Source organism: Stegastes partitus, unplaced genomic scaffold (assembly GCF_000690725.1).
Source record: "Stegastes partitus isolate 25-593 unplaced genomic scaffold, Stegastes_partitus-1.0.2 Scaffold1659, whole genome shotgun sequence".
NCBI lineage: Eukaryota > Metazoa > Chordata > Actinopteri > Pomacentridae > Stegastes > Stegastes partitus.
In genome coordinates this window covers 66,646-89,449 of record NW_007579390.1, presented here as the reverse complement: position 1 = coordinate 89,449, position 22,804 = coordinate 66,646, and the positions used below count along the sequence as shown (strand labels likewise).

Here is a 22,804-nt window from a genome sequence, read left to right as displayed (position 1 = left end):
CCCAGTGAATCCTGGGATTGCAGCCAAAGGAAGAAGGACGAGATAATAGAGGAGAGCAAGCTCGGTAATCAAATAGAGGACAGCAGAGAATCACTTATCACTTACAGAACAATCAGCGATGCCTATCTCTTATTCACTAGCCTAATCAATGCCGTCGTCACTTTGCTTTATTGCATATGTATTGCCAGAATATTGGCTTGAAGGTTGTTTGCAGACGCAGCAGATTGTGCGTGTGTGTGAGCCAGAACGTGCGCGCATGTGCTCAGTGCACTAGTGTTGTGTAGCTATTTCACTTCACATTAAAAAGCATCTAAATCCCTCCAAACCCAGCAGATCCTTATGTTAAATGCGTTTGTTTGCTCGGGCAAGGGAACTGACCCTGATTTTGGGTGTGTTTACCTTATTATTCAAAGCGTTCCTCATCGCTGTACTAAAGTTTTATTGCTGGAGTGCTCAGAATATTGATAGTCTCTTTGGCTCACTTGTGTCTCATTAAAAATTCATGGGGATTTGTGTGGTGCTCTGGCTGCATGACAGAAGTAAATGAAAGGAAAACGCTTGACATGATGGAACAAGACTGCTATCTGGTGGTCTGCGTGGGAATAAAACACCTCTTGAGTTGCTGCACATGGCTAAATCTCCAGCTTTATCTCTTAAACATTAAAAAGGATTTGCCTTGTATTTCATTCTGATCTGTTTGAATATAGACTAAGAGCAAGTTTGGCCTTTTGAAAAGAAAAGGTACCTGCTCTGCTCTTCACTGCTTGTTACATGTATTTGTGCGCACACTAATTCAATCACTCTTCTCTCAGCATGCAGGACGGTGGTGCAGGCGGACGTAGTGTTTCTGGTGGATGAGTCATGGAGTGTGGGTCAGAATAGCTTCTCCAGAGTCAAAGACTTCATCTCAGCCATCATCTCCTCCTTTCAGGACAGCGTGGTGGGAGCTGAGGGGGTTCGCTTTGGAGTCACTGTCTTCGGGGATGTTGCGAGGTAGAAGTCAAGCACAAGCAAATTGAAAGACAGCGCACCAACCTGTATGACAGATGGCCATCAAACTGATTTATATATTGCATTTGACTGTCTCGTCAAGAAAAGATAATTGATAAAGATCAGTTTTTCATTAAAGGATTAATAACAAAAAAAAAGTATGAAAAAATGAATTGTGGTGTCAGTGCCATGTTTGTTATTAATACATTTTCACTAACAAAAGATGAGAATCAAGTGGAGGATACATTTATCTGTATTCTATATTCATGTCAAGGTTCAAGGATCTGAGGAAACATAAAAAGCGTATCTTATTTCAGTTTGTTAGTCATTCAGGCAAGTTATATGCACATATATTGTTTACAAGTAGTTGTTCTGTTATTTCTACATGATCCTATTTTACTGTCTCTGCAATCCTTTCCATACAGGATGCGAGTTGCTTTGACAGACTACAGTTCGCTAGAGGAGGTCCTCAGAGCCGTCCGTGACCTCCGCTATGAGGGTGGATCCAGGAGAATCGGCACTGCCCTTCAATTTCTGGTCGAATCTGTTTTCAGCCCCGCCATCAGTCGAGATTTTGCCCCAAAGGTAAAACGCTTCAAAAGCTGAGATGTGATTGTGTAAAAAAGAAAATTTCAGGGCAACTACCTTTATTTGCGATACTGCATTTTTACATTGTTTAGCATAGTTTGGTACTTCTTCCCCTGAATCTTGTTAAATGTTTCACAATATGCTGATACACAAGCAACTAGGAAATGATTGATTTGAGATTATAACCCACGCTGCAAACACATGCATGCGCTGTCTGCTCTGGCCCAGTGTGAGAGGAAATGACTAGTCAGGAGTCTGTATTTCTACTCCGCAGGACGCTGTGGGAAAAACAAGCAAAACAAACTGGTCGACCGTTTTCACACTACTGTGAATCTGATTAAATTGTCTTGTTATATGCTTGGAATACAAATTGACACAAAGTTGCAACTGCGAAAAAAGACTTTGGTCTTTTGCTTTGGCTAAAGGCAATAAATTTTCCACCACAGATTCAGCAGGTCTAATTGGCTGAATGACTGTTGGTGAAGTATAACTTTTCCCAGCAGTGCCAGATACACTCCACAAAGTACAACTAAGGGTCAGACTCTAACCTGATGTGTCACAATGTCATTAAAAATTCTATATTAAATCTAGAGCTGCAATGATTCATTGGCTAATCAGTTCCTTGCCAACTACTAAATTAATCTCCAACTAAACAAAGTCTAAATTCTGTTATTCTAGCTTCTAAAATTTGGATATTTTCTTTTGTTTGTCGACAAAACGAGACATTTGAGAACATCCTCTTGTTCTTTTGGAAACACTGATCGCCACTTTTCACCATTTTCTACCGTTTTAAAAGCCAAATAATCGATTGATTAATCGAGAAAGTACTTGACAGATCAACTGACAGTTAAAATATTAAGTTAAATAGATACTACTCTGTTCTTTGGACCCTAACCTGAATGCCATAGTCTGCAACTTAACTAAGCTTGTCTCGGAAGTGCATTATCAAATATCCTAATGCACTCTCCTTCCAACAACTCTCCTTCTCTATCAGCTACCTCTCTCTGACAGTCTAATACTGTCTCAGAGCTGGTTAGCATTCCAATCATCTCTCCATCTCTGAGTGCACGTGTGAATCATCTTGCAGCAGCACACTTGATGCGGGAAGGCAGAGAATTGGGGATTAGGCTGATATATTGAATTGTACAGCCTGAGCACATGCAAAGGAGCAGCTATAATCTCGTACTGATGCTTTTCTAGCCACCTTCTTCATTGACTGAGGGGTGAACTTTGAATGAACTGCGTAAATTTTTCTTAATAGGCACATTATTAGTCTCAGTTGCAAGCCAGCATCCTTGAATCCCACTTTGTCTTTGGGTTTGATTTATTTCATTATGTATCCAATTATGAGCTAAACCATGTCAAAAGTCTGTGGAGGTTTTTCGGAGAACAATAACAGTTTTCTTGGATGCTCTTTTAACCCAAATGAATTTTGTTTGGAGGGTGGATTTAAACCTCCAGTGGTGCCAACAATAGGCAAAACCTAAAACCTTTTTGCACACAAATTGTCATTATTAATAAATTACGTCTACATTAATAAACTGTAGATCATTATATTATGGACTATCATTTACATGTGTCATTTTCTTCCCACTGTTCTTCAGATTGCTGTTTTGATCACAAACGGACGCTCAGACGACCAGGTTGATGCTGCAGTCAGAGCAGTAGCTGACAATGGAATTTCTCTCTTTGCAGTAGGTGAGCGTGGAAGTTGGTATTGTGAATTCCTTCAACATCCCCACTGCAGCTGCCCCTCAGATTTTATCCGAGCTCTGCCGGCTTATCTGCAGTGTTTGCAGTTAGAAATTCATGTCCTGTACATTTGAATTCATTGGATTCACTGTGGGTATTTGTGTGTACGTCGGAGATTCTTGTTTCGGAGTGCACTCATGCATGTGTGCGTGCAAACACAACAGCGTACATGCGTGCAAGGAGGAAGTGATTAATCCAGCTCCAGGAGTATGTAAAGGTGCACTTTCTGATACTGTTGCATCAGCTATTTCCTCGCTCATGAATACACGCTACTGTTTACCCACGAATGTACTTGCACATATCTTACTGTGTTTCTCCTACACACAAGCATAAGCACACAAGCCCACGACTTACTCCTCGCAGCCGGCAGCGGCGCAATAATTACTGCTCATTAGCCGATGGTGCGCTAATCGCAGCCATTTTTCATTAGGCGATTCTGTGTCCCCCATCTGCACCTCTGACACCGAGGCCTGCTTCTCTCGTTCATCATTCCTGCTGAGATGCTCCACACGCATCTTGTCCACTCGTGCATAACCAGTATACCTGTAGAGCCTGTTGTAGTGCAGATGATGCAAATGTATGGATATGAGCGCCTACATACAACAAAAACCGTTTTATCATGTCCAGGTGCAAATTTCAAACAGCTAAATGAGGACTGAAAGACTTAAAACACGACTGGTGAAATTTCTTTTTATTGCATCAAGAAAACTGCAACAAGTCCAAACTGGGGTCTTCTGCAGGTGTCGTTTATGGCCCGCTTCCATAAACAGGGACCTGGGAAGCATGCATAATGCCATAACTTGAGACAGGAGCCAGAGAGTATTTGATTAAACCTGTATATGTCTGCAGAGTACATGTGTATTAGTATGAAAACTTTTTAAAAATATAAATCATTCAAAATGCCACAGCTCCCCCTGCTGGTGTTGAGGAAAATATGTAGAAAAAATGGAGAAAAAAAAAATCAAAGAGAAATGAATCCAGCTGGGTTTATATTGAGCATCAATCAGGTTAAATCCCATAGGCATCTCGATATATATGTACATCTGGTTGTTTACGTTTTCAGTTTACTTCTAATCTGCTTTGGTAAATATCTGTAGACTAAGCAGTTGCTGTGTCCCAAACTTCTTTCCTATCGTCTTCTTGTTTATCCTGTGACCAGGTGTCAGGGGAGCTGATGAGTTCGAGCTGAGGAGGATTGTGTCGGAGCCATACGAGGAGCATCTATTGGCGGGCGCTGACTTCTCTCTACTGGATACCGTCCTCCCCAAACTGTCCCGCAGAGTGTGTTTTACTGCCTCTGAACCACCACGTCCTGTGAGAACTTCCCAGCCCAGTGAGTTCACTCGGAAAGTTATTCACAACGAGCTGAAATGTCTTTTTTAAAAGGCTGCCTTTGCACTGTTTGCTTTTTCAGATTGATAATTCTAAGGTGTAATAAAAATGAATAATGGCTTTCTTTTATTTCACTCCTCTCACAGCTTCATTACTAATATAATTTATCTTATACACAAATTACACATCAAGACCACTTTGCATATTTTAGGCTCCCTGTTACGATACTCTTTCTTTTTGTCTCATCCCTCATTCTATACTTTCTTCCAATCATAGCTGAAGAACGGGTGGTCGGACCCAGAGACCTGCAGATTAGTGAACTGGCCCACAGTTCCGTCAGACTGACATGGAGCCAGGCAACAGGTGACGTCACTGGATATCGTCTCCTCGTCGCCCCTGTGAACACCAAGGGACACCTCCTCCCCCTGCAGCAGAGGCAGGTGAGGGATTGTCCATATAGGATGATAGTTTGTGTTGCTTTTGAGCCCAACTGCAATACAGAATAGGCGATGCTGTGACCCGACCTGAGATGTGACCTCAAACAAGTGACTAAGCAGTTAAATATAGAATTAGTTGCACATCACACTCCTTGTCCGGCTAATGAATCATCTCAAAGACTTTCAACTAAAAAGAATCTTTCATATTCTGTAAAACGGAGCCGCATTGCTCAGTTTGAGGTCTGCAGGGATCAGTGCCCACTGAAGCTACTCTCTTAGGAATTCCACTCAAGGAAACATACTTTGTGCATAAGCTTCTCGTATCGGCGTCTCAGCCTGGAACTCATAACAGCAGGTCAGAACTGTGACCAGCAGTGAGTCATCTCGCCGATAACCTAAGATGCCTGTGCAACTCTATCTGTGTAACACTCCAAACTCAATGCAACATTTTACCAATGGATTCAACATGAATCCTGTAACTGACAGTCTGCATGAATCTTTGTTTGCGTGTTTACATGACACCGCTACACGCAGTATGTAACCTCAACAGAGAATTATACAAAAAGAGGAATATTTTAGTTTTGGCATGATGTTATAAAGAAAAACATCCCTCCTCATTTGAATATCTCGGAGAAGTGTAAACAAGCCATAAAGATGCTTTCGGTTTACAGAGCCGGACACTTAAGTGGAAAGTGAAGCTATAAATACATTTAGTTTAAGACAGGATATTTATTCAAAGTTCACTTTCCAAAAGTGTATCTCTGTGTCATTGCACTGCCTCCGGGTATTTCTCGCTCCGACTTCATCATCTTCTTGATCAATCGTCTCACTCTCCACATCATTCTCTCTTGCACTTTCTGTCTCGCACACACACGCTAAGCTCCTTTTTTCCCCCTGCTGTCTTCTGTTTATGTAACAGATGGATCTGAAGGCAGATGTGAGCACAGCAGTGGTGACAGAGTTGAGTCCTAAAACAGACTATTCCCTCACAGTGTATGCCATCTACCCGAGCCTCATAGGAGACTCTGCGACAATCACTGTGAAGACAAGTGAGTGCCACACTTCAGCGTGTTCTCCTGCACCTGTTAGAAAATACACAAATATCTGTTTTTTGTTATTTTATTTTATTTTATCCTGTCTTTTAGCCCCTTTGCCTCAGGTGTCAAACTTCCGTGTTATTGAGGAGGGTCTGTTCTCTCTACGCCTCGGCTGGACACCTCCTCTGGGGAAGCTCAATGGATTCAAGATCTTCATCCCAAGATGTATGCCGACATACCTCACCACTATTATCGCAATTTATTTTACTGCACACTAATATAAAAATGTCTCCTGAATTAGCCATGTTGGATGTCATCCTTCAAAATAGTGCACTGTGCTCAGCGTGGTTTTGTTCATTGAAAGTCATATTGAGTTCAAGTTGCTTTTCATCTTTTTCAGTCTGACTCAAAGCAGCTTGCGTCACAGGAACAAGTTTTAGAGAAAAGTGTGTGTTTTTGGGGTATTGATTCTCCTGGATTTTATGATTGTTCTGCAGCCAACAGACCAGGATTAACTTATGAGCAGCTGCTTCCTGGAGACACTTCCTCTCATGTGATTGACAGTCTGGAGGAGGATAAGAAGTACACCATCAGTATTTATGCTGTTTACCCCCAAGGACCAAGCGAACCGGTTTCATTAGTTGGCAAGACATGTAAGTGTATTGTCTTTGGTCAAGACATCATAGTTATACATATTTTATCTTAAGAGGAAAGCTCAAGTACCCTTAGCCCCAAGATAAAAAAAGCCTGTAGAGTTGTAGCCAATCAACAGTTGCAAGACAAAGTCATTTAATGGAGTATGAAAGAAAATATAATGCAAGAAAGCAAACATTAACATGTAGTACCATTATATTTCCACAGTAGGGTGGTGTTGCTCCAGAAAAAAATGCCACAAAGCGACAAACCTCTACTTTATGGCATGCTAGAGGACTAGCTCTAGAGTCTCTGTTTGCTTTAAATTGTATCAGATCAGTATGTTTATTTTGTATTTTATTACATTCATTTAAATTCTAACATATCAAAAAACGTATTATTTTCCTTCATGACGATGATATTGTGGATAAATGACAATGAAATGTTGGATTTATGTGTGTAAATTGGTTTGCATGTGTGCTTTTTTAACGTGTTTAATAGTAAAGTTGGTACCAGTTCAGCAGTTCCTGGTCCAGAACGCCACTACAGACACTGTCCAAGCGAGGTGGGCATCCATCAGAGGTGCTACAGGATACAGACTGACATGGGCTTCCCCAGGTACTGTGGTCAACTATGAGCTTTTTATGGGAAAAGAGCTAAAATGTCTATTGTTACAGAAAGTGGTTCTTTATTAATTTCATTGAGATGTGATTCTCTGCTCATGTGTCTCTCTGTGTCTTGTAGATGGCCACATAGAGAATGTAAACCTCGGCGACAACTTCAACTTCTACATGATCCAGGGCCTCCACACCGGCTCTGAGTACACCGTCACCATCAACCCCATCTTTGGAGACATCGAGGGGCCCATCACCACCGTCAAAGTCAAGACGTGTAAATAACATTCTTGAGAAGCACAAAAATACAGGCAATATGGTTTACAGTTAGAAACTGGATAAGATGAATAAAAATCCTCCTTGTTTCTGTCAGTGGAAAGTAGTGCAGTTCAGACTCTGAAGGTTTCTGCTGTGAGCACCAGTGCTGCAGTGGTCTCATGGAACAGTGTCCCCGGGGCCACAGGATACAGACTGGCATGGGGACCCACACCAGGTGATTTTCTCCATCACTCTCTCTCTCTCTTTTTACCTTCCTGTATTTTTTACACCTCATAAAGTTGGACCGTGCTTCCAAACAAGCATGCAATATTAATTACATTTGGGTTATTCCATCTCAAATCATTAAGAAAGTCCTGTCTCTGATTTGCTTGAAACTTTTTTTTTTTTTTTTTTTAAATAAACTTTGGATATTTAAAAGGGTATGTTGGATATTTTGGCTTAATATATCAAGTACTTAGTGTAGTATATGGTTTTGGATGAGCTGAAATATGAAAAAAAACAAGAACTGAAGTCATCATGAAAAGTCCCATCTTTAAGCACAAATGAACAGAAAAATTGGTCAAACAGAAGTCAATTAGCGGTATTTTCCAAACCATTTGCATGTCAGAATATAGCAACAAATATATGTGTAGAATGCATGAAATACCTGGTCACAAAAATGGAAGTAAAGTTGAGCTGAAGTTATTCTAAAATTTGATGTACGTGCTCTTAAGTTCCACCATACAACCCCATAATGTCCTTGGTGTGGAGGGTAAATTATGTTTGTTTTTGCAGCATTCCTGCAGTTTTTTTTCTCTGATGTTGTCTAGCTTTCCCAGTAAGATACTCACTCTGGCAAGAGCTTTCCAAATGCTTTTTCGATGGGCACTTCAATCCCGGCAATCCGCCAGAGCTTTGTGATGAAATACAAATATTGAGGGGGGCGGGGGGGGTTGTTTGCAGAGGATCGGCCTCTGATGCCAAGCCGGCAAAAAATTAGAAGTCACTAGAGAGTAATAAATTAAAGAGAAAAATCATTTCATTTTCAGAGTTTGTGGGTCGGGATCGTCCCAGGCAGTTGGCTCTGAACGGCAGCACCACAGAGTACCAGCTGAAGAATGTAGCTCATGATACGGAGTACGTCCTGACTCTGTACGTGCTGTTTGGATCTGTGGTGGGGCCTGGTATAAGCGCTACCTTCAGAACTTGTGAGTACCTCTGTTATTTGGTACATCTCTTCCCCAGCAGTAGCCATATTGAAACTTAGTGTGAACACAGCGGCTTCTCCAGCAGACCCTTTTATCACAGCTAACATTTTGGTCTAGTTGTAGCATTTCATAGCAGGTAAAGTACAGGTGTAATAAATAACATTAAAAGAAAAAGACTGAACTGCACGCTGGCTTAGTTGAATGGCTTTCTGGGGTACTTGATGGAGCTCAGCCATCATAACAGAAATCTATTTCACTTGTGCTTATCCTGCCATGACAAGTCTAAACGTCAGCTGTGAGAGGTCTCATAGGTCTAATACTGTAGTGTTCTTGTTCTTTCTGTGTAGTGTCAACTCATTCATCCAGAAAGTATCTCTTTGTTTGATTGACAAGTGTTCCCCTTTGAAACCCAATCAGTGTCACATAGTACATGTCAGTGAGCCAGAGTCAGCAGGGCTGTGAGACTCCACAACAAAAATGCAAAAGGGTTTTACATTCACTTAACCACTTTGTCTTCACAGCAGTGTAGGTAATGTTTCATTCTATTTGTAAAATAGCAATTAAATTATTCTGCACAGTGCCTGGAGGTCAAATTGTCTTTAAACAGTAACTTAAATGTTCTATTAGTGCTATGGAACAGTTTTTTTTTTTCTGTAAGTGGGTGCCTATTTTGTTTATTATGCATGCATGCATCTGGGTGACACAACGCTCAGTCATGCCAATGATGCCGCGCTATTTCTCAGATCTACAGGTTGCACTAATGTGAAGATATGCAGCAATACACAAGAAGAAGAAGAACTCTGTAACCTAGTAAACATAACTGTAAACCAAGCTGGAGTTTAAATACTTTGAATGGCTTATTAGGGTGCTTAAAATGTTCTGGACAATGCATTTTGATAAGTAGCACTAGATATAAACCTTTCTTTTGTGTATTTACAGTGTCACTTATGCACTGTGAATCATTTTAAGTTTGCTGCTGCCTTAAAAAACTGAGTAAAATGAACTTAGGTCACATTACAATAAGCTGACTAAATTCAACAAGTCCAATCAGCCCAAAATATTAGGTTGAATTAATTGTTTTGTCACGCAGTTTATGGAAGATTTTTATTCATCATGGAACCATTTTCATTGTGATATAAAGAAACAGAATTAGAATTTAGCACATCTTCAATGACACACAACCAGTTTTTATTGTGAAGTGGTTATCCGAGCTACAAAAGAAGTCTCATGAGTGGTTTAATTACCAAACAATGCAGTTTTGACTCTTTAAAAACTTAAATTAAGGAATTGATTAAACCTTCAGCTGCAGTTTAATTCATCTCAACATCCATCCATCCATTATCTATACACCACTTAATCCTCACTAGGGTCATGGGGGGGCTGGAGCCTATCCCAGCTGACTCTGGGTGAAGGCAGGGGACAGCCTGGACAGGTCGCCAGTCTATCACAGGGCTACACTTAGAGACAGACAACCAAGCACACTCACATTCACACCTACGGACAATTTAGAATCACCAGTTAACCTCAACATGTTTTTGGACTGTGGGAGGAAGCAGGAGAACCCGGGGAGAACATACAAACTCCATGCAGAAAGATCCCGGGTGTCCTCTCTGGGACGTGAACCGGCGACCTTCTTGCTGCGAGGCAACGGTGCTAACCACCGCTCCACCTTGCAGCCCTCATCTCAACATTTTCGGTCAAAATGCCTGAAATTAGCTAATATTTTTGTTAATGGTAGTGTTTTTAAGTTCTAAAATTTGGGTTTAGTTAACTTAAAATGAACAAAACCTCTGTATTTATGCTAATTTTTAAAATAAATGATCAGTTCATTCCAATACGTTCCTGTTAAATGTTCTACAGTGTAGCTGAAAGTGTCAAACAGGGTTAACACAAGTGGCCAGATGTGTCATTTGGTTGTGTAGCTGCAACACACCCCACTGTGATGTCCTTCAGAACTGACAAGCTCTTGACTAAACTTCTGTGTCACTGCAGCAAGCTGTGGGGAGTTAAACTCAGCAGCAAATTTAATTTACAAGGTCAGAATTGTATAACAACAACTTAAGCACAGCCAAGGGGGACTCTGAGAGAGACAAGAGTTTCATTAGAGAGGAATCAGGCTGGAGATTTTCTAAAGATGGATAAAAGGATTTAAAGAGAAAGCAAGAGTTGCAAGTTGACAGATAGTGAAGAGAAATAATAACAAGGTGCAGGAATGTGCAAACTGTTCAACTAAGAATGTAGAAATTGGCTTTATTTTATGACTGTTGCACATTGTAGAGGAAATAGTGTGAGTCCTGTATGTGATCGGTGAGATTTGTTTGTATGTCTTTCTCTTTTTCAGCACAATTACATATAAACGTCTGAGTTCAGTTTCAGGATCAGGAAGAGGCAATTAAATTCTGATTAGAATTTCGTTACATTTGCGAGATAGGGCACTGACCTTGACAGGGGATGCACTGTAAAGGTTCCTTACTCGTTGACAGTGTATTTACTAGAACATCTACAGGTGTTTGATGTTTTCTCCTCCCATTTCTCAGCTCCTTTGGGCTACGTGTCCAACTTCAAGGTGACATCCTACACGAGTACCTCTATAGATGTGGAGTGGAGTCCTATCGTAGGAGCCACTGAGTACAGACTCTCTTGGAATACAGGTGATGTATTTCATCATATTCGTTTCTAAACCAGCCCTACCATAGGCATGTTTTTACTGTTTTGACATGTGTACCTGTCAGACAGCCGTTAAAGACTATATTTACCACATCTTAATTATGTGTGTGTGCATGCTTTCAGATGATGGCAAACCTCAGTCCCATTACCTGGACCGCAGTGTCCTCTTCCACCGTATCAAAGATCTGAACCCACAGTCCACCTACACAATTACCATCCGTGCAGTTTACGGCAACGCGGAGGGACCTGATATCTCCTTATCTCAGCTCACAGGTACAGAACTGATGTGAGGTTCCAGTTAATTTTTTTTTTTATCATGATTCATCTGTAGATTTAAATAGATCAGTGCAGCTGTGTAGCCATTGTAATTAAATGGGAAGGGACGGTAAAGTTCTTCATTCAGTGCCGTGACACCCTTGTGGTGTTTCAGTTTGACTGACAGGTCATGTACTTTGGCCTTCCCTTTTTAACCACAGTTCCTGCGACTGTCACTTGAAGTATGTGTCACCGAGGCCAAGTCAGTGGGGTGCTATCATTTTCAGCGTTAAAGTTAACGTGTTACAATATGTTCCGAGTTGATTCTACTCTAAAATGACAGGGTGTGTGAATAGAGCTACAGTCGTTCATGTGGCTCATAGATGTTCATGTCTTTGCATCAGTTTTTATGCATCTTCATTTGAATAATTTTAAATATACATTCTTGGTCTGTTTTTGGTTGTGATTCTTTTTGAGAAAATGTGTGTATCGTATAAAAATATATCACATGACACGGTTATATGATGCTATTTCTTAGCTGCAGTTTCAGACTCAGAGCGAATCCAGGCAGTGAGGGAGGTGAAGGTTGTGGACATTGGAGTAAATTCCTTCACTCTGTCTTGGAGGAAAACATCAGGAGCTTCTGGGTACAAAATCTCCTGGATCCCCTTCCTTGGTAATGGACCTCATAAACAATCATGCGTGCTTACACTCCATTGCACACAGATGTAGTCACATGGGTGTACAGATGAATGCTCGCTTTAAATACTTAAGATACACACTGTTTTTGGGGATATTTGCATAATTTTTCTATTACAGCAGCTTGTTACTGCGATTTTGCATAATGCGTAATTACTTTTTGTATGAGAGTTTAAACCCTAAAATAGTACACAGCGGTTTTTTTTCACACTCTCATAATCTCTAAATGCTTGATGTAATTATTTCCCTGCACTAGGGGGGGAAGAGAAGTCCCACGTGGTATCTGCTGCTGCCACCACTTTCACCATCCGCAACCTGCGGGAGAGCTCGGCTTATAAGATCCAGGTGTCCTCTGTGGCGGGCAGCAGGGAAGGAAGTGCAGTCCTGGTCACAGCACGTACACGTGAGTCCTGCCTGCCCCTGAAAGTGAAAAGCAACCTAAATGGGTCCACAGTGTTTTAAAGCTTAGTGATAATTCTGCTTTTGTCGTCATCTTGTAAATTTATATTTATGCATTTGGTGGCTATTGACACCAGTCTTGTCTTACAGAGGCTCTGTAAGTCAGGGGAAATAAAAAAAAAACAAAAACCTGAAAATGTTAAAATATGTGTTTTTTTTCTCTGATGACATCTTCATTAATATATTTTCTCCACTGGCAGGGGTGATAGCTATGTTAATAACAGTTTCTTTATCAGTACAAATCAAATTCATTGTTTCCTTCATCATTTTGTTGGGTCATAGCAAGCTTGCAGTTAAATTTTGCAGACAGCCATAACTAGATTCTTGTTGCCTTACATACATTTCTATAAAGTGTTGGACACTAGACAGAATTTCCGTTTGGAGTAAACGAAACCACTGGCATCAAATCAGAAGTTATCAGCAGATACTGGAATTATCATGAGGAGGCAAAAAGTTGGAAATGTGCATCCCAAGTGCCCATGTCTGTGCATAACAAAATATTTTAACCATAGATTGAAGTGTTGCTGCTCTTCAGTGTTCCTTACCCTGCTGTTTGATTTAGTAAATCCATCAAATTCGGCCCCTGACTTGTTTTGTTTGTTTATATCTTGATTTTTTTGTGTTTCAGTGGATCTTCCAAAAGTGGATGGATTCGCTGCTCTGAATACAACAGACAGCAGCACTGTTCTAAACTGGACTCGTGTGGCAGGAGTCTCTGGATACCTCCTGTCCTGGAGGCACATCTCAGGTTCAGTGTCGAACCATGCAAACATTTTACCCTTAATTTAGCACATTAACACTCGTGCAATTTTACCCAAGAGTTTAATTACTACTCTGTGTAAATTGTATTACATTGCATAATGAGTCCTGTCATCAGCACAAAAAAAGCAATATTTAATTGGATAAATTCCAAGTACAATATGATAGCACTAGTAACCATTTGTTTCAAGGCCCCCCAGTTATTAAAGTGGATATACAGCGTTAGATATGTTATTGCAACATGTACTGAGTGTCAATGTTAGCACTTTTTTGTTGAAAAGGGAAATATGAAGAAAAACATAAACAAAACTAATATAGCACATCAAATGTCTTCATATATTGAATTTCTGAACAACAAACAAACATATAATTACCAGTGAGGCATATCTTAACACAGTATGTTTCCTTATTTGATCAGTTGTATCACATCACTGTAAGATGACACACTGGTGCCTCAGCTTATTGAAAAATCACTACTTCCATTCATTACTATGGACTAAAATGTATTTTAATAAGGACTTCCTATTTAATATTCCTAGAAACTCTGCGACAACTAACTTCTTCTTCGTGTGTCCCTTTTAGTGTTGGAGACTAAAACAGAGAAGCTGGGTCCTGGCTTCAACTCCTACAAGATCGGTGATCTTCTGTATGGTAGAACCTACATTTTCACCATCAGACCTGTGTATGGAGAGGTGGAGGGTCCTATCAGCACTGTTTATCAGAGAATATGTAAGACTTTACTCGTATGGACTCTCGGTCTGGCATGTCTTTGCTCTGTTGTCTGAACCATACTTTATTTTGAAATCGCACTATAGTTCAAGCCACAATGACAACTTGCACTGCTGATGTTCTACCTGGCATCACATCACTGAGGCAGCTGCCTCTCCTCTTTTGAAGTTCAAACTTGTCCTGCATAGTTGACTTAACTGATACGACTAACATTAGCTTGCTAATTTGTTAATTCTACATGATTAAAGAGTGGCAGAGTTAGCTAGAGCAACAGTTCTATGAAGGATGGTCAAACTATGTGCATTGGCATAATGATGACAACCAGGAAGATATTCATTCACATTTTACCAAAATAAAGATAGTGGTATGTTAGGAAGATGAATGTGCCTGTGTATTCTCAAAGTAACAACTCTGCAAAGAACTGGAAGTGAATATATTACTTACCCCTTGTTTTAATCAGTTGTGAGACTTCCTATTTGTATAATTGACTTTAAATTAGATGGTTCTGCAGATTCATATTTATTTAATGAGCATTTATAGGAGGACGCGGTAATAAAGTCTTCACTAACAAAGATGTTCCTTAATTTTTAATGGTACGACCTGATTGAATACATCATTAGTTTGAAATCAGTTAACAGTTACTAATAAATTAGTGAAGATCTCGCAGAGAAGCAGCGTAATGAAACTCAAAGAGAGGATGCAGTGTTTTTTGTTTTCTGTGTAGCTTCAGTGCAGAATCACTCCTCCCGTTTTTGCTGCAGGAGCGACTCACCCCCAGAAACCTTGAAAGTTTGATTTACTTTTTGTTTTGTTGTCATCACTTATGTTCTGGTTCTGTACATCACAGTGGGACAAGATGATCCCGTTATAACAGTCCAGCCTGTGCAGGCTACGGTGGCGCCTCATTCCCCACACATCACGACTGCCTCCCGCACTGCCTCCATCATCAACACGACCGTCGCGCAGTCAACCACCAAGACCACCCGGCACCCCGTCGTCGTTGCACCAACTAAGTCCGTAACAACCAAGAAGCCTCCAGGTCAGCCACGAGTCACTGAAGCCAAAGTAGCAGCAGCCACCTCCCCACGATTAACCACACTGAGCACAGAGACAACAACTCAGCCACGACCAGGTAGTTTAAAGATACAAACCTAAACAATAACTACTTTAAATAATCTGTATATTTATAGTTTGTATTTTTGTCCTTTTCTTGTCAGTGTGTGCAAAGACCAAAGCAGACATAGTAATCTTAGTGGATGAGTCATCAAGCATTGGCGCCAACAACTTCATCAAGATGAAAGACTTCTTATTCCGAGTGGCCACTTACTTCCCTGTTATCGGACCACAGGGCACGCAGGTTGGTGACTTAGTAAAAATATCCTTTCTCTTCTGTTAGTTTGTGCTGAAGATGTGGCTTCAGGTGTTCTTCACGTTGGCTGTGATTTTGTTTGGGCAATTTCAAATTGGGCTCGATTGCAGTAATTTTAAATGACAATAGCTGCCCACAAGGTGAGTCCTGTAAAATCATTAGCAGTAACATAATGCGCTCTGCTTCTCCAAATGGGCAGATTGAGACCCAAAAATTAGCAGAAATGGGGAATAAGGCACAATGCCATGTGGAAAGAGGAAAGATTTGCTGCAAAGAAAGTGCCAACAAGAATGCAAAACACGTTTTATGAAGTCAGTTTTATTACTCTGAATGTGATCAAAAAGTCAGTGTATTGATGCCGTGACGATGGTCATGTTCTCTTACTGTCTTCTCTCAGTTAGCCGTGGTTCATTACAGCGACGAGCCTCGAATTGAATTCCGTCTAAGTGACTTCAAAGACAGGAACTCTATGCTCAGGGCTCTCAGAGCGCTGCGTTACGGAGGGGGCAACACCAAAACAGGTTAGTGACACTATACACTTGCTCCAATGTGCACAGTTCGTTGTCTTGGTTTGCCGCCTGCCATCAGATGACAGGTAATTCCTGTAACAGTCTTTAGGTCCTGCTATTGAAGCCATGGCCTCTAGCAGCTGTCATATTGATGGAGAGGAAGCACACTGAACTTGAACCTGCTACTACATATTTTAGAAGCACACTGACTGCTGACATAGCCAGTACCGTATGAGATGATCTGTTGCTGTAAAGGATAAACTTTATGCTATGTGAAAAAATAAAAATAAACATTTAAAAAAGAAAATACAAAAGCCAGATGCAGAGTTAAATTTGATCCTGTTCAGTCTACTACAGTTAGATCTGCTCGACTTGATCAGCATGACTGCCCCGAAGTTTGGCTATTTGCTCCTACAACCTTTGTTTGTCTCCAGGAAAAGGCATCAGCTACGTTCTGCAGGAGCTGTTCCAGGAGTCTCTGGGGATGAGGCAGGATGTGGCCCATGTTCTGGTTCTGATCACAGATGGCAGGGCCCAAGATAATGTGTTGCCACCCTCCAGGATTGCACGTGCTTTAGGTCAGTTCGAATGGAAATTATCCTAAAGCCTACAAGTGGGCTTTGTTAATTAAAAGTTGGAGCTAAAATGATCGAAACAAAAGACAGAACAGAAATGTAAACGCAGTGTATAAATGACCTTCTTTTCTGACTTGGAGAGAAAGTTAAGAATTTCATTTCTGTTGTTGTGCGCAAAACATTTTTGAGCTGTTGGTGACAAATTCTCATTCTAACTAGGTTCATTTACACCGTAGGCAGGTGGTTCTTTGGTCATATAGCACAGCTAGTACAAAGTCACTCCTTTGACTATGAAGATCGACCCTAAAATGCAGCTTTTTCCAAATGACACAATGACAAGAGAAGGACAGGCTATTGACATGCTGGCATGTTAGTTAGGGCTTTAACCAGACAGTTGAATGTCTGCAACTCCACTATTTATTGTGTAAGAAAGTGTATTTCTTGATGGATGTGTCCAACAACATGATCTTGTCCCCCAAAATGTCCACCAACTTCACCCAGTCTTCTAAAAGAGTCGATCAACATCCTTCAAGTAGCAGCAACAACCTCATTAACTCAGATGTGTGACTTTTTACTGATTTGTGACCTTACTTTCAGGTTGACTGTCAAAATTTCCATGACCTCCATTCTGTTGTAGTCATGTGTTGGAACAACAAATACTTATTCCACTATGTTTAAAAGAATGGATAGAGTTCAATCAAACATTTCGTGCTTCATGTACATTTTTGTTCAGCGTATATAGAATGAATATTCAGTCTGGATTATCATGTTTTGAATCTGTCCCCTGTAGGAGTCAGCGTCCTTGCAGTTGGAGTTTCTAACGCAGACATGGAGGAGCTGAATAAAATAGCAGCTCCCACCAGCTACAAGAATATTTTCTACTCGCCGACCTTTGATGACTTCCCCTCCATAGAAAGAGAATTTATCAGCAGCATCTGTAGCGAGGAACTCCTGTCTGAGTTCAAACTAAATGATGAGGTGAGCTCGTGTTTGTGTTGCTATTTAGTTTTTTCCTTATTACCTGGAGATATGGTACGTTATAGTTCATAAAAACCTGGTAGGAGGACAACATATTTATGCGTGAAGCTGGCATATGTTTAGTTGATTTCATCGTTCTATTACTCCGCTTTACGCACATATAGAAGAATCTCTTCAACCACATGTGGAGCTGATTATTCATACATAGCCACCACGGTTCACGGTGTATGCAGGCACTTTTTCAATCTGCACACAAAGACTCTGCAGAAGAAAACACGTCACCGTCCTTGACTTCATTTTGACGTCAGAGCAGAGGAGGACGTGACTGCAGAGTGAATTCACAACACAGCCTATTCTGCCACTGTCGTCTAACTTTAGTCAGTTGACTATACCTTTTTAATCACTTTTTTTTCTCAGTTTGCTCAGCTAGACACCCCAACTGATGACCCAGAGGAGCCAGAGGAGCTGATTAAGCCTGAGGGTCCCTGCTCCTCCCAATGTGTGAAGGTTTGTGCAGAAACAAATCATTTCCCCTCCACTCAAGTCAGAATCATGAATTGTTTAACGTTGTGTTAAAGAGCAGCTGTTAATCGTATTAATTATTTGTTTTCCCAGGGCCAGAAAGGGGAAAAGGTGAGTTAACTTGACTCAGATTATACTGATTTTAATATTCTTGTAAAATAGAGTTATTTATTCCCTTTGTTCTTTCACTCTTTTCAGGGAGATGGTTTTGGTGTTGGAGGTCTGGTATGTTTTACCGATTTATTCACTACCTGCTAAATGACAAGCTAATGCATCCTCACTGCCCCCTCTCTGCCCTTCTTTGCCAAATATGCTTAATTTTCTTGACATTAACTAAACTTTTAACAATAACCGGTGTTATCATTTGCTTCTGTAGAAATTCAGGCAAAGCCCTGGACAGTATGACCCTTTCACATCTTCCAAAGGAGAGAAAGGCGAGAGGGTAAGAATCAACTGACACATAGACACATACTTTAAAAAAACTATTTATGCTGGCAAGTATTCAGCATGAAAGGCAGAAATGGGTACAAATATGAGATCAACTACAATCTGTTTACCGTTATGCATCCTTTGACTCAGTTACAGTTAATGTTAATACAAAAGGTCATCGGTCCACTCTATAAAACGTCGCTGCAATTATATTGTTCTTGATACGGAATCTAATCTCTCGTAACAGCGTGGTAATTGTGTGAGTGTGGCTTTGCTGTATGAGTCTGTTATTTCATTTTCTGGACTGACTGTAGTGTCTTAATTTGCCAGGGACCTCCTGGAACAGATGGTATTCCTGGGTTGCCAGGACGACCAGGAAGAACTGGACCCCCGGGTTCTGCTGGCCAACGGGTAACTACATTCAGAAAGAACAAAACCTCACATTGACTTGATCTGAACCTGAAAATAAGATTACTCGTTTGCCTTTTTTTTTTTTTTTTTCAGGGCCCTCCAGGCGTTTCAGGTGACATGGTAAGATCGAAATGTCACATGTGTTCATAAAACGAAAACCTGTTCAAGGATTAAATGGTGGACCAGTTGGCGTAAACTCAGATGACACTGTATAAATGTGATGTCCTGTCTTTGAATGTGGCCAGGGTCCTCTGGTGCATCTAATAGTCTCTTTTCTTTGCCTCCCTACTGTTAACTATCAAGTACATATGCGATATATAATTAATATATATAATATGCAGTAAATTATAAAAGCTTCAGCTTAATTGCAGGAACAGAAAAGACGGCTCAAAGAGGCTGTACTTATGAATCTGTCTAATTGAGGTTTAGCTTTGTATTCAATATCAAACACAGTGGAAGTATTTTGGGGCATTTTCTGTTTTTACTTGGTATGAAACTGTATACTTTAAAAAGAGTTTTCATAGGGGTGGGACTTTGACGCATTAACGCGTTAATTACGATTAATTAATTACAACAAAAATAACGCGTTAAAAATATTAATCGCTCTCCAGGACTGCTCGCGCTTACAGCTCTGGTGGTTTCAACATGCTTTGCATTCAGATGGCACCATAAGCTTGATGTGCTTCGCTGGTATGCAAATTCTTTTTTGCACAAGTTGCACAAAACCATGCTCTTGTCACGGTTTCCATCTGGCAGTTTTTTAAAATGAAACTCCATCAGTCCAAGCAATGCGTTCTCATCGGATTCCTCCATGTTTGTTGCTGTTAGCGTAGCGCTGACGCATCTTGTGCATCAGTGTGATCGGTGGACCATGAAATTGGGCACTGACAAACGTTCCGTGTTGCCTGGATGCAAACTGCGATTAAATGCATTAATTTTTTTACCGTGTTATTTTTGTTGTAAGTAATTAATCGTAATTAACGCTTTAAAGTATATTAGGGGTGGGACTTTAACGCATTATTTCCGTGTTAATTAACGCGTTAAAGTCCCACCCCTAAATTTTAAATAAAAGAAAAAACGGCATAAAGCGAGAAAAATATGTTAAAACTGGAAACCATAAAGAAAACTAACATTTAGTTACTGAGACATGCGGACACCAGAATCTCTTGAATGTTTGAAAGTCCAATTAACTGAACAAGCCAAAGTTATGGTGAGCAGAAAACTGATTGATGCAAGCTAATGAATAGCAAAACTGTATTGAGTGCCGCAGTACAACTGAATCAAAACCATGAGCATGACTGAGCAGACATGTCAGTCAAGCCAGTCACATCCCCAAACATACCTGTCACAATATCTACTAAATCATTGAATTATTTTCAAAATAATTCCCAGCACTCATTGAGCAGGAGGCAGTTTAGCGACATGATGATTTTTTGGAATTTCTTTCAAAAGCTGATGCTTTGAACATTCACTTCACAGAAAAGTGGAGATAACACGCAACAAAAATCCCCAGAAGTGCAATTACTTTACATTGTCACTGTTTTACTAACGATTAATGAATTGTTCCATCTTGTATTTTCACTTTTCACGTTGTAATCAGTCTTCATGAATCTTTCCTTGGTAGGGTCTTCCTGGACGCACAGGTCCAAAGGGCCAGAGAGGAGAAAGAGTAAGTCTAGCTTGTGAATTTAATTTCGACTGAATACTTTCTGCTCAGATTAGAATTCATGACAGTTGTCGACTAGATTTATCAATATATTTAAGATATAAGTGCCATAGCAACAACAGTGAAACTAGTTCTGTGGTGTATCCAGATTTATGTTTTTTTTAATGTGTCCACTCAGGGGGAGCCTGGATACGTCATAGCCGGCACTGATGCAAGTTTTGTGCCCGGACGAAAAGGAGAACCAGGATCTTCTGTAAGTTCTCAAAAAGTGTTTTGGAGTTTCTCTAAGTGATTTTCAGAGCAAATAAAATCTTATTCACTACATGTTCCAGGGTCCTCAGGGACCTCCTGGTGTATCAGGGGTCAACGGTTCTCCAGGCCTGCCTGGCCAGCCAGGACCACCAGGGCCACCAGGAACACCTCTTAAGGTAACGGAAATTTGAAGTAAAATTCAAAGTTACTAGAAAATCAGTGCAGTGCACAAGCTGTGAAAACTACCAGCATAATAACACACCCAGTTTGTCATTTACATTTTACATATGTGTGTGCTCTGCCATCATATCATTTTTATTTTATCATTTTCATGAGTCATAGCATTTCATTACATCATATAATGTCAAGACAACGTTCAGCTGCTTTTAATTTTTGTGCTTTTATTTAGGGAGATCCTGGAGAACCAGGAGCAAAAGTATGTATAAATACTGTCCTCTTGTCATTTTAAATGTTTGCTTGGGTTTTAAGGACTAAATTTCTCCATTACTTTAATTTTACTTTATTAAATTTTGTCTTCTTGCATATTAACCTATTTCTAAGGCCACATAATCAGTTTATCTTGTCATATAACATGCACTGGTTCTTTTTATATCTGATCATGTTTTCATTAATTTTTGAAAGGGTTTACGTGGTAAACAAGGCGCGAAAGGAGACAAAGGAGATTCTGGAAAAGATGTAAGTACATAGTTGATGTGATGAAAGGTATTGCGCAACACAAATTAAACATTATTCAGAGTTTCCTTTTTGAAAATAATGTTTTTGTGTCTTCTTTGTGTCATTCTTACTGCCTCTAACACACAAACTCACACTGTTATTCAAACTCCTGCAGGGTATTGCAGGGTTGCCTGGTCCCATTGGCATTGATGGGGTGCCAGGATTACCAGGTCAGAGAGGAGAGAAGGTAAAAGTGTTACAAACTGCAGCTTTTGCACTTGACCAGGCTTCTAAAACTGCAAGAATATCAAACCGGATTCGTTGCCTGCTAAAGATGAATATTTTGCAGGGTGACGAAGGAGTTGGCATTCAAGGTATTCAGGGTCCTCGTGGAGAACCAGGAGAGAAGGTACATCACAGCACAGACACTGAAGTGCTAAAATAACTAATGAAAACCAGGATCTTCTGAAGAGGCTTCTTTAGTTCTGAACTTAAGAACCCTCTTAGATGAGAGGTGGAACATTTTCAAGAGTCTAAAAGAGAAGTCCTGTTGCTTTTTATCTGAAGCTCCTCAGATTACCATGACCTGGATGACTGAGAATCTGCACAGACATATTCACTGTTTGACGTTCTGTTTTGCAGGGAAATATTGGCTTAATCGGACCAGCTGGCCCAAAGGTACAAATACTAAACTTTAACATAAATTTGTATCTTAATTGCATGTGACAAGTTTTTGTTTAAGTCAAAAGAAACTTTTTTTGCAGAGTAATATATTCATGCAATTTGTCTTTTAAGGGTGAACGTGGAGAGCAGGGCATCCAGGGAATCATCGGACCTCGGGTGTGCACTCCATCATTAATCTCCACTTCAGTAGCTAGCAATGACGTCCTGCATGTTTTACCCTCAAATGCATATGAATTAATTCCGGTTCCTTCTAATGAGTTAAAGCCGAACCCATTTAACTAAGGCTGAGCGCTGTGTTAGAATCAGCGATGAAAGGA

The 22,804-nt window shown here is 40.4% G+C and overlaps 1 protein-coding gene across 1 annotated transcript in view; it reads left to right on the top strand.

Annotated features, from left to right (window-relative positions):
• Window positions 1–22,804, top strand: part of col7a1l (collagen type VII alpha 1-like) — a 49,400-nt gene that overhangs the window by 7,976 nt on the left and 18,620 nt on the right. The window contains exons 3-40 of the mRNA XM_008301326.1: window positions 813–993; window positions 1,416–1,575; window positions 3,183–3,276; window positions 4,490–4,663; window positions 4,939–5,102; window positions 6,019–6,148; window positions 6,245–6,361; window positions 6,634–6,789; window positions 7,271–7,387; window positions 7,514–7,660; window positions 7,757–7,876; window positions 8,691–8,849; window positions 11,387–11,500; window positions 11,640–11,789; window positions 12,310–12,447; window positions 12,727–12,873; window positions 13,558–13,677; window positions 14,271–14,417; window positions 15,265–15,549; window positions 15,635–15,774; window positions 16,184–16,307; window positions 16,730–16,873; window positions 17,661–17,848; window positions 18,266–18,355; window positions 18,464–18,481; window positions 18,569–18,595; window positions 18,747–18,812; window positions 19,130–19,210; window positions 19,304–19,330; window positions 20,835–20,879; window positions 21,055–21,129; window positions 21,209–21,304; window positions 21,538–21,564; window positions 21,771–21,824; window positions 21,979–22,050; window positions 22,153–22,212; window positions 22,446–22,481; window positions 22,599–22,643. Of these exons, the coding sequence (XP_008299548.1) occupies window positions 813–993; window positions 1,416–1,575; window positions 3,183–3,276; window positions 4,490–4,663; window positions 4,939–5,102; window positions 6,019–6,148; window positions 6,245–6,361; window positions 6,634–6,789; window positions 7,271–7,387; window positions 7,514–7,660; window positions 7,757–7,876; window positions 8,691–8,849; window positions 11,387–11,500; window positions 11,640–11,789; window positions 12,310–12,447; window positions 12,727–12,873; window positions 13,558–13,677; window positions 14,271–14,417; window positions 15,265–15,549; window positions 15,635–15,774; window positions 16,184–16,307; window positions 16,730–16,873; window positions 17,661–17,848; window positions 18,266–18,355; window positions 18,464–18,481; window positions 18,569–18,595; window positions 18,747–18,812; window positions 19,130–19,210; window positions 19,304–19,330; window positions 20,835–20,879; window positions 21,055–21,129; window positions 21,209–21,304; window positions 21,538–21,564; window positions 21,771–21,824; window positions 21,979–22,050; window positions 22,153–22,212; window positions 22,446–22,481; window positions 22,599–22,643 (4,235 nt within the window). The remainder of the gene's footprint in view (window positions 1–812; window positions 994–1,415; window positions 1,576–3,182; window positions 3,277–4,489; window positions 4,664–4,938; window positions 5,103–6,018; window positions 6,149–6,244; window positions 6,362–6,633; window positions 6,790–7,270; window positions 7,388–7,513; window positions 7,661–7,756; window positions 7,877–8,690; window positions 8,850–11,386; window positions 11,501–11,639; window positions 11,790–12,309; window positions 12,448–12,726; window positions 12,874–13,557; window positions 13,678–14,270; window positions 14,418–15,264; window positions 15,550–15,634; window positions 15,775–16,183; window positions 16,308–16,729; window positions 16,874–17,660; window positions 17,849–18,265; window positions 18,356–18,463; window positions 18,482–18,568; window positions 18,596–18,746; window positions 18,813–19,129; window positions 19,211–19,303; window positions 19,331–20,834; window positions 20,880–21,054; window positions 21,130–21,208; window positions 21,305–21,537; window positions 21,565–21,770; window positions 21,825–21,978; window positions 22,051–22,152; window positions 22,213–22,445; window positions 22,482–22,598; window positions 22,644–22,804) is intronic.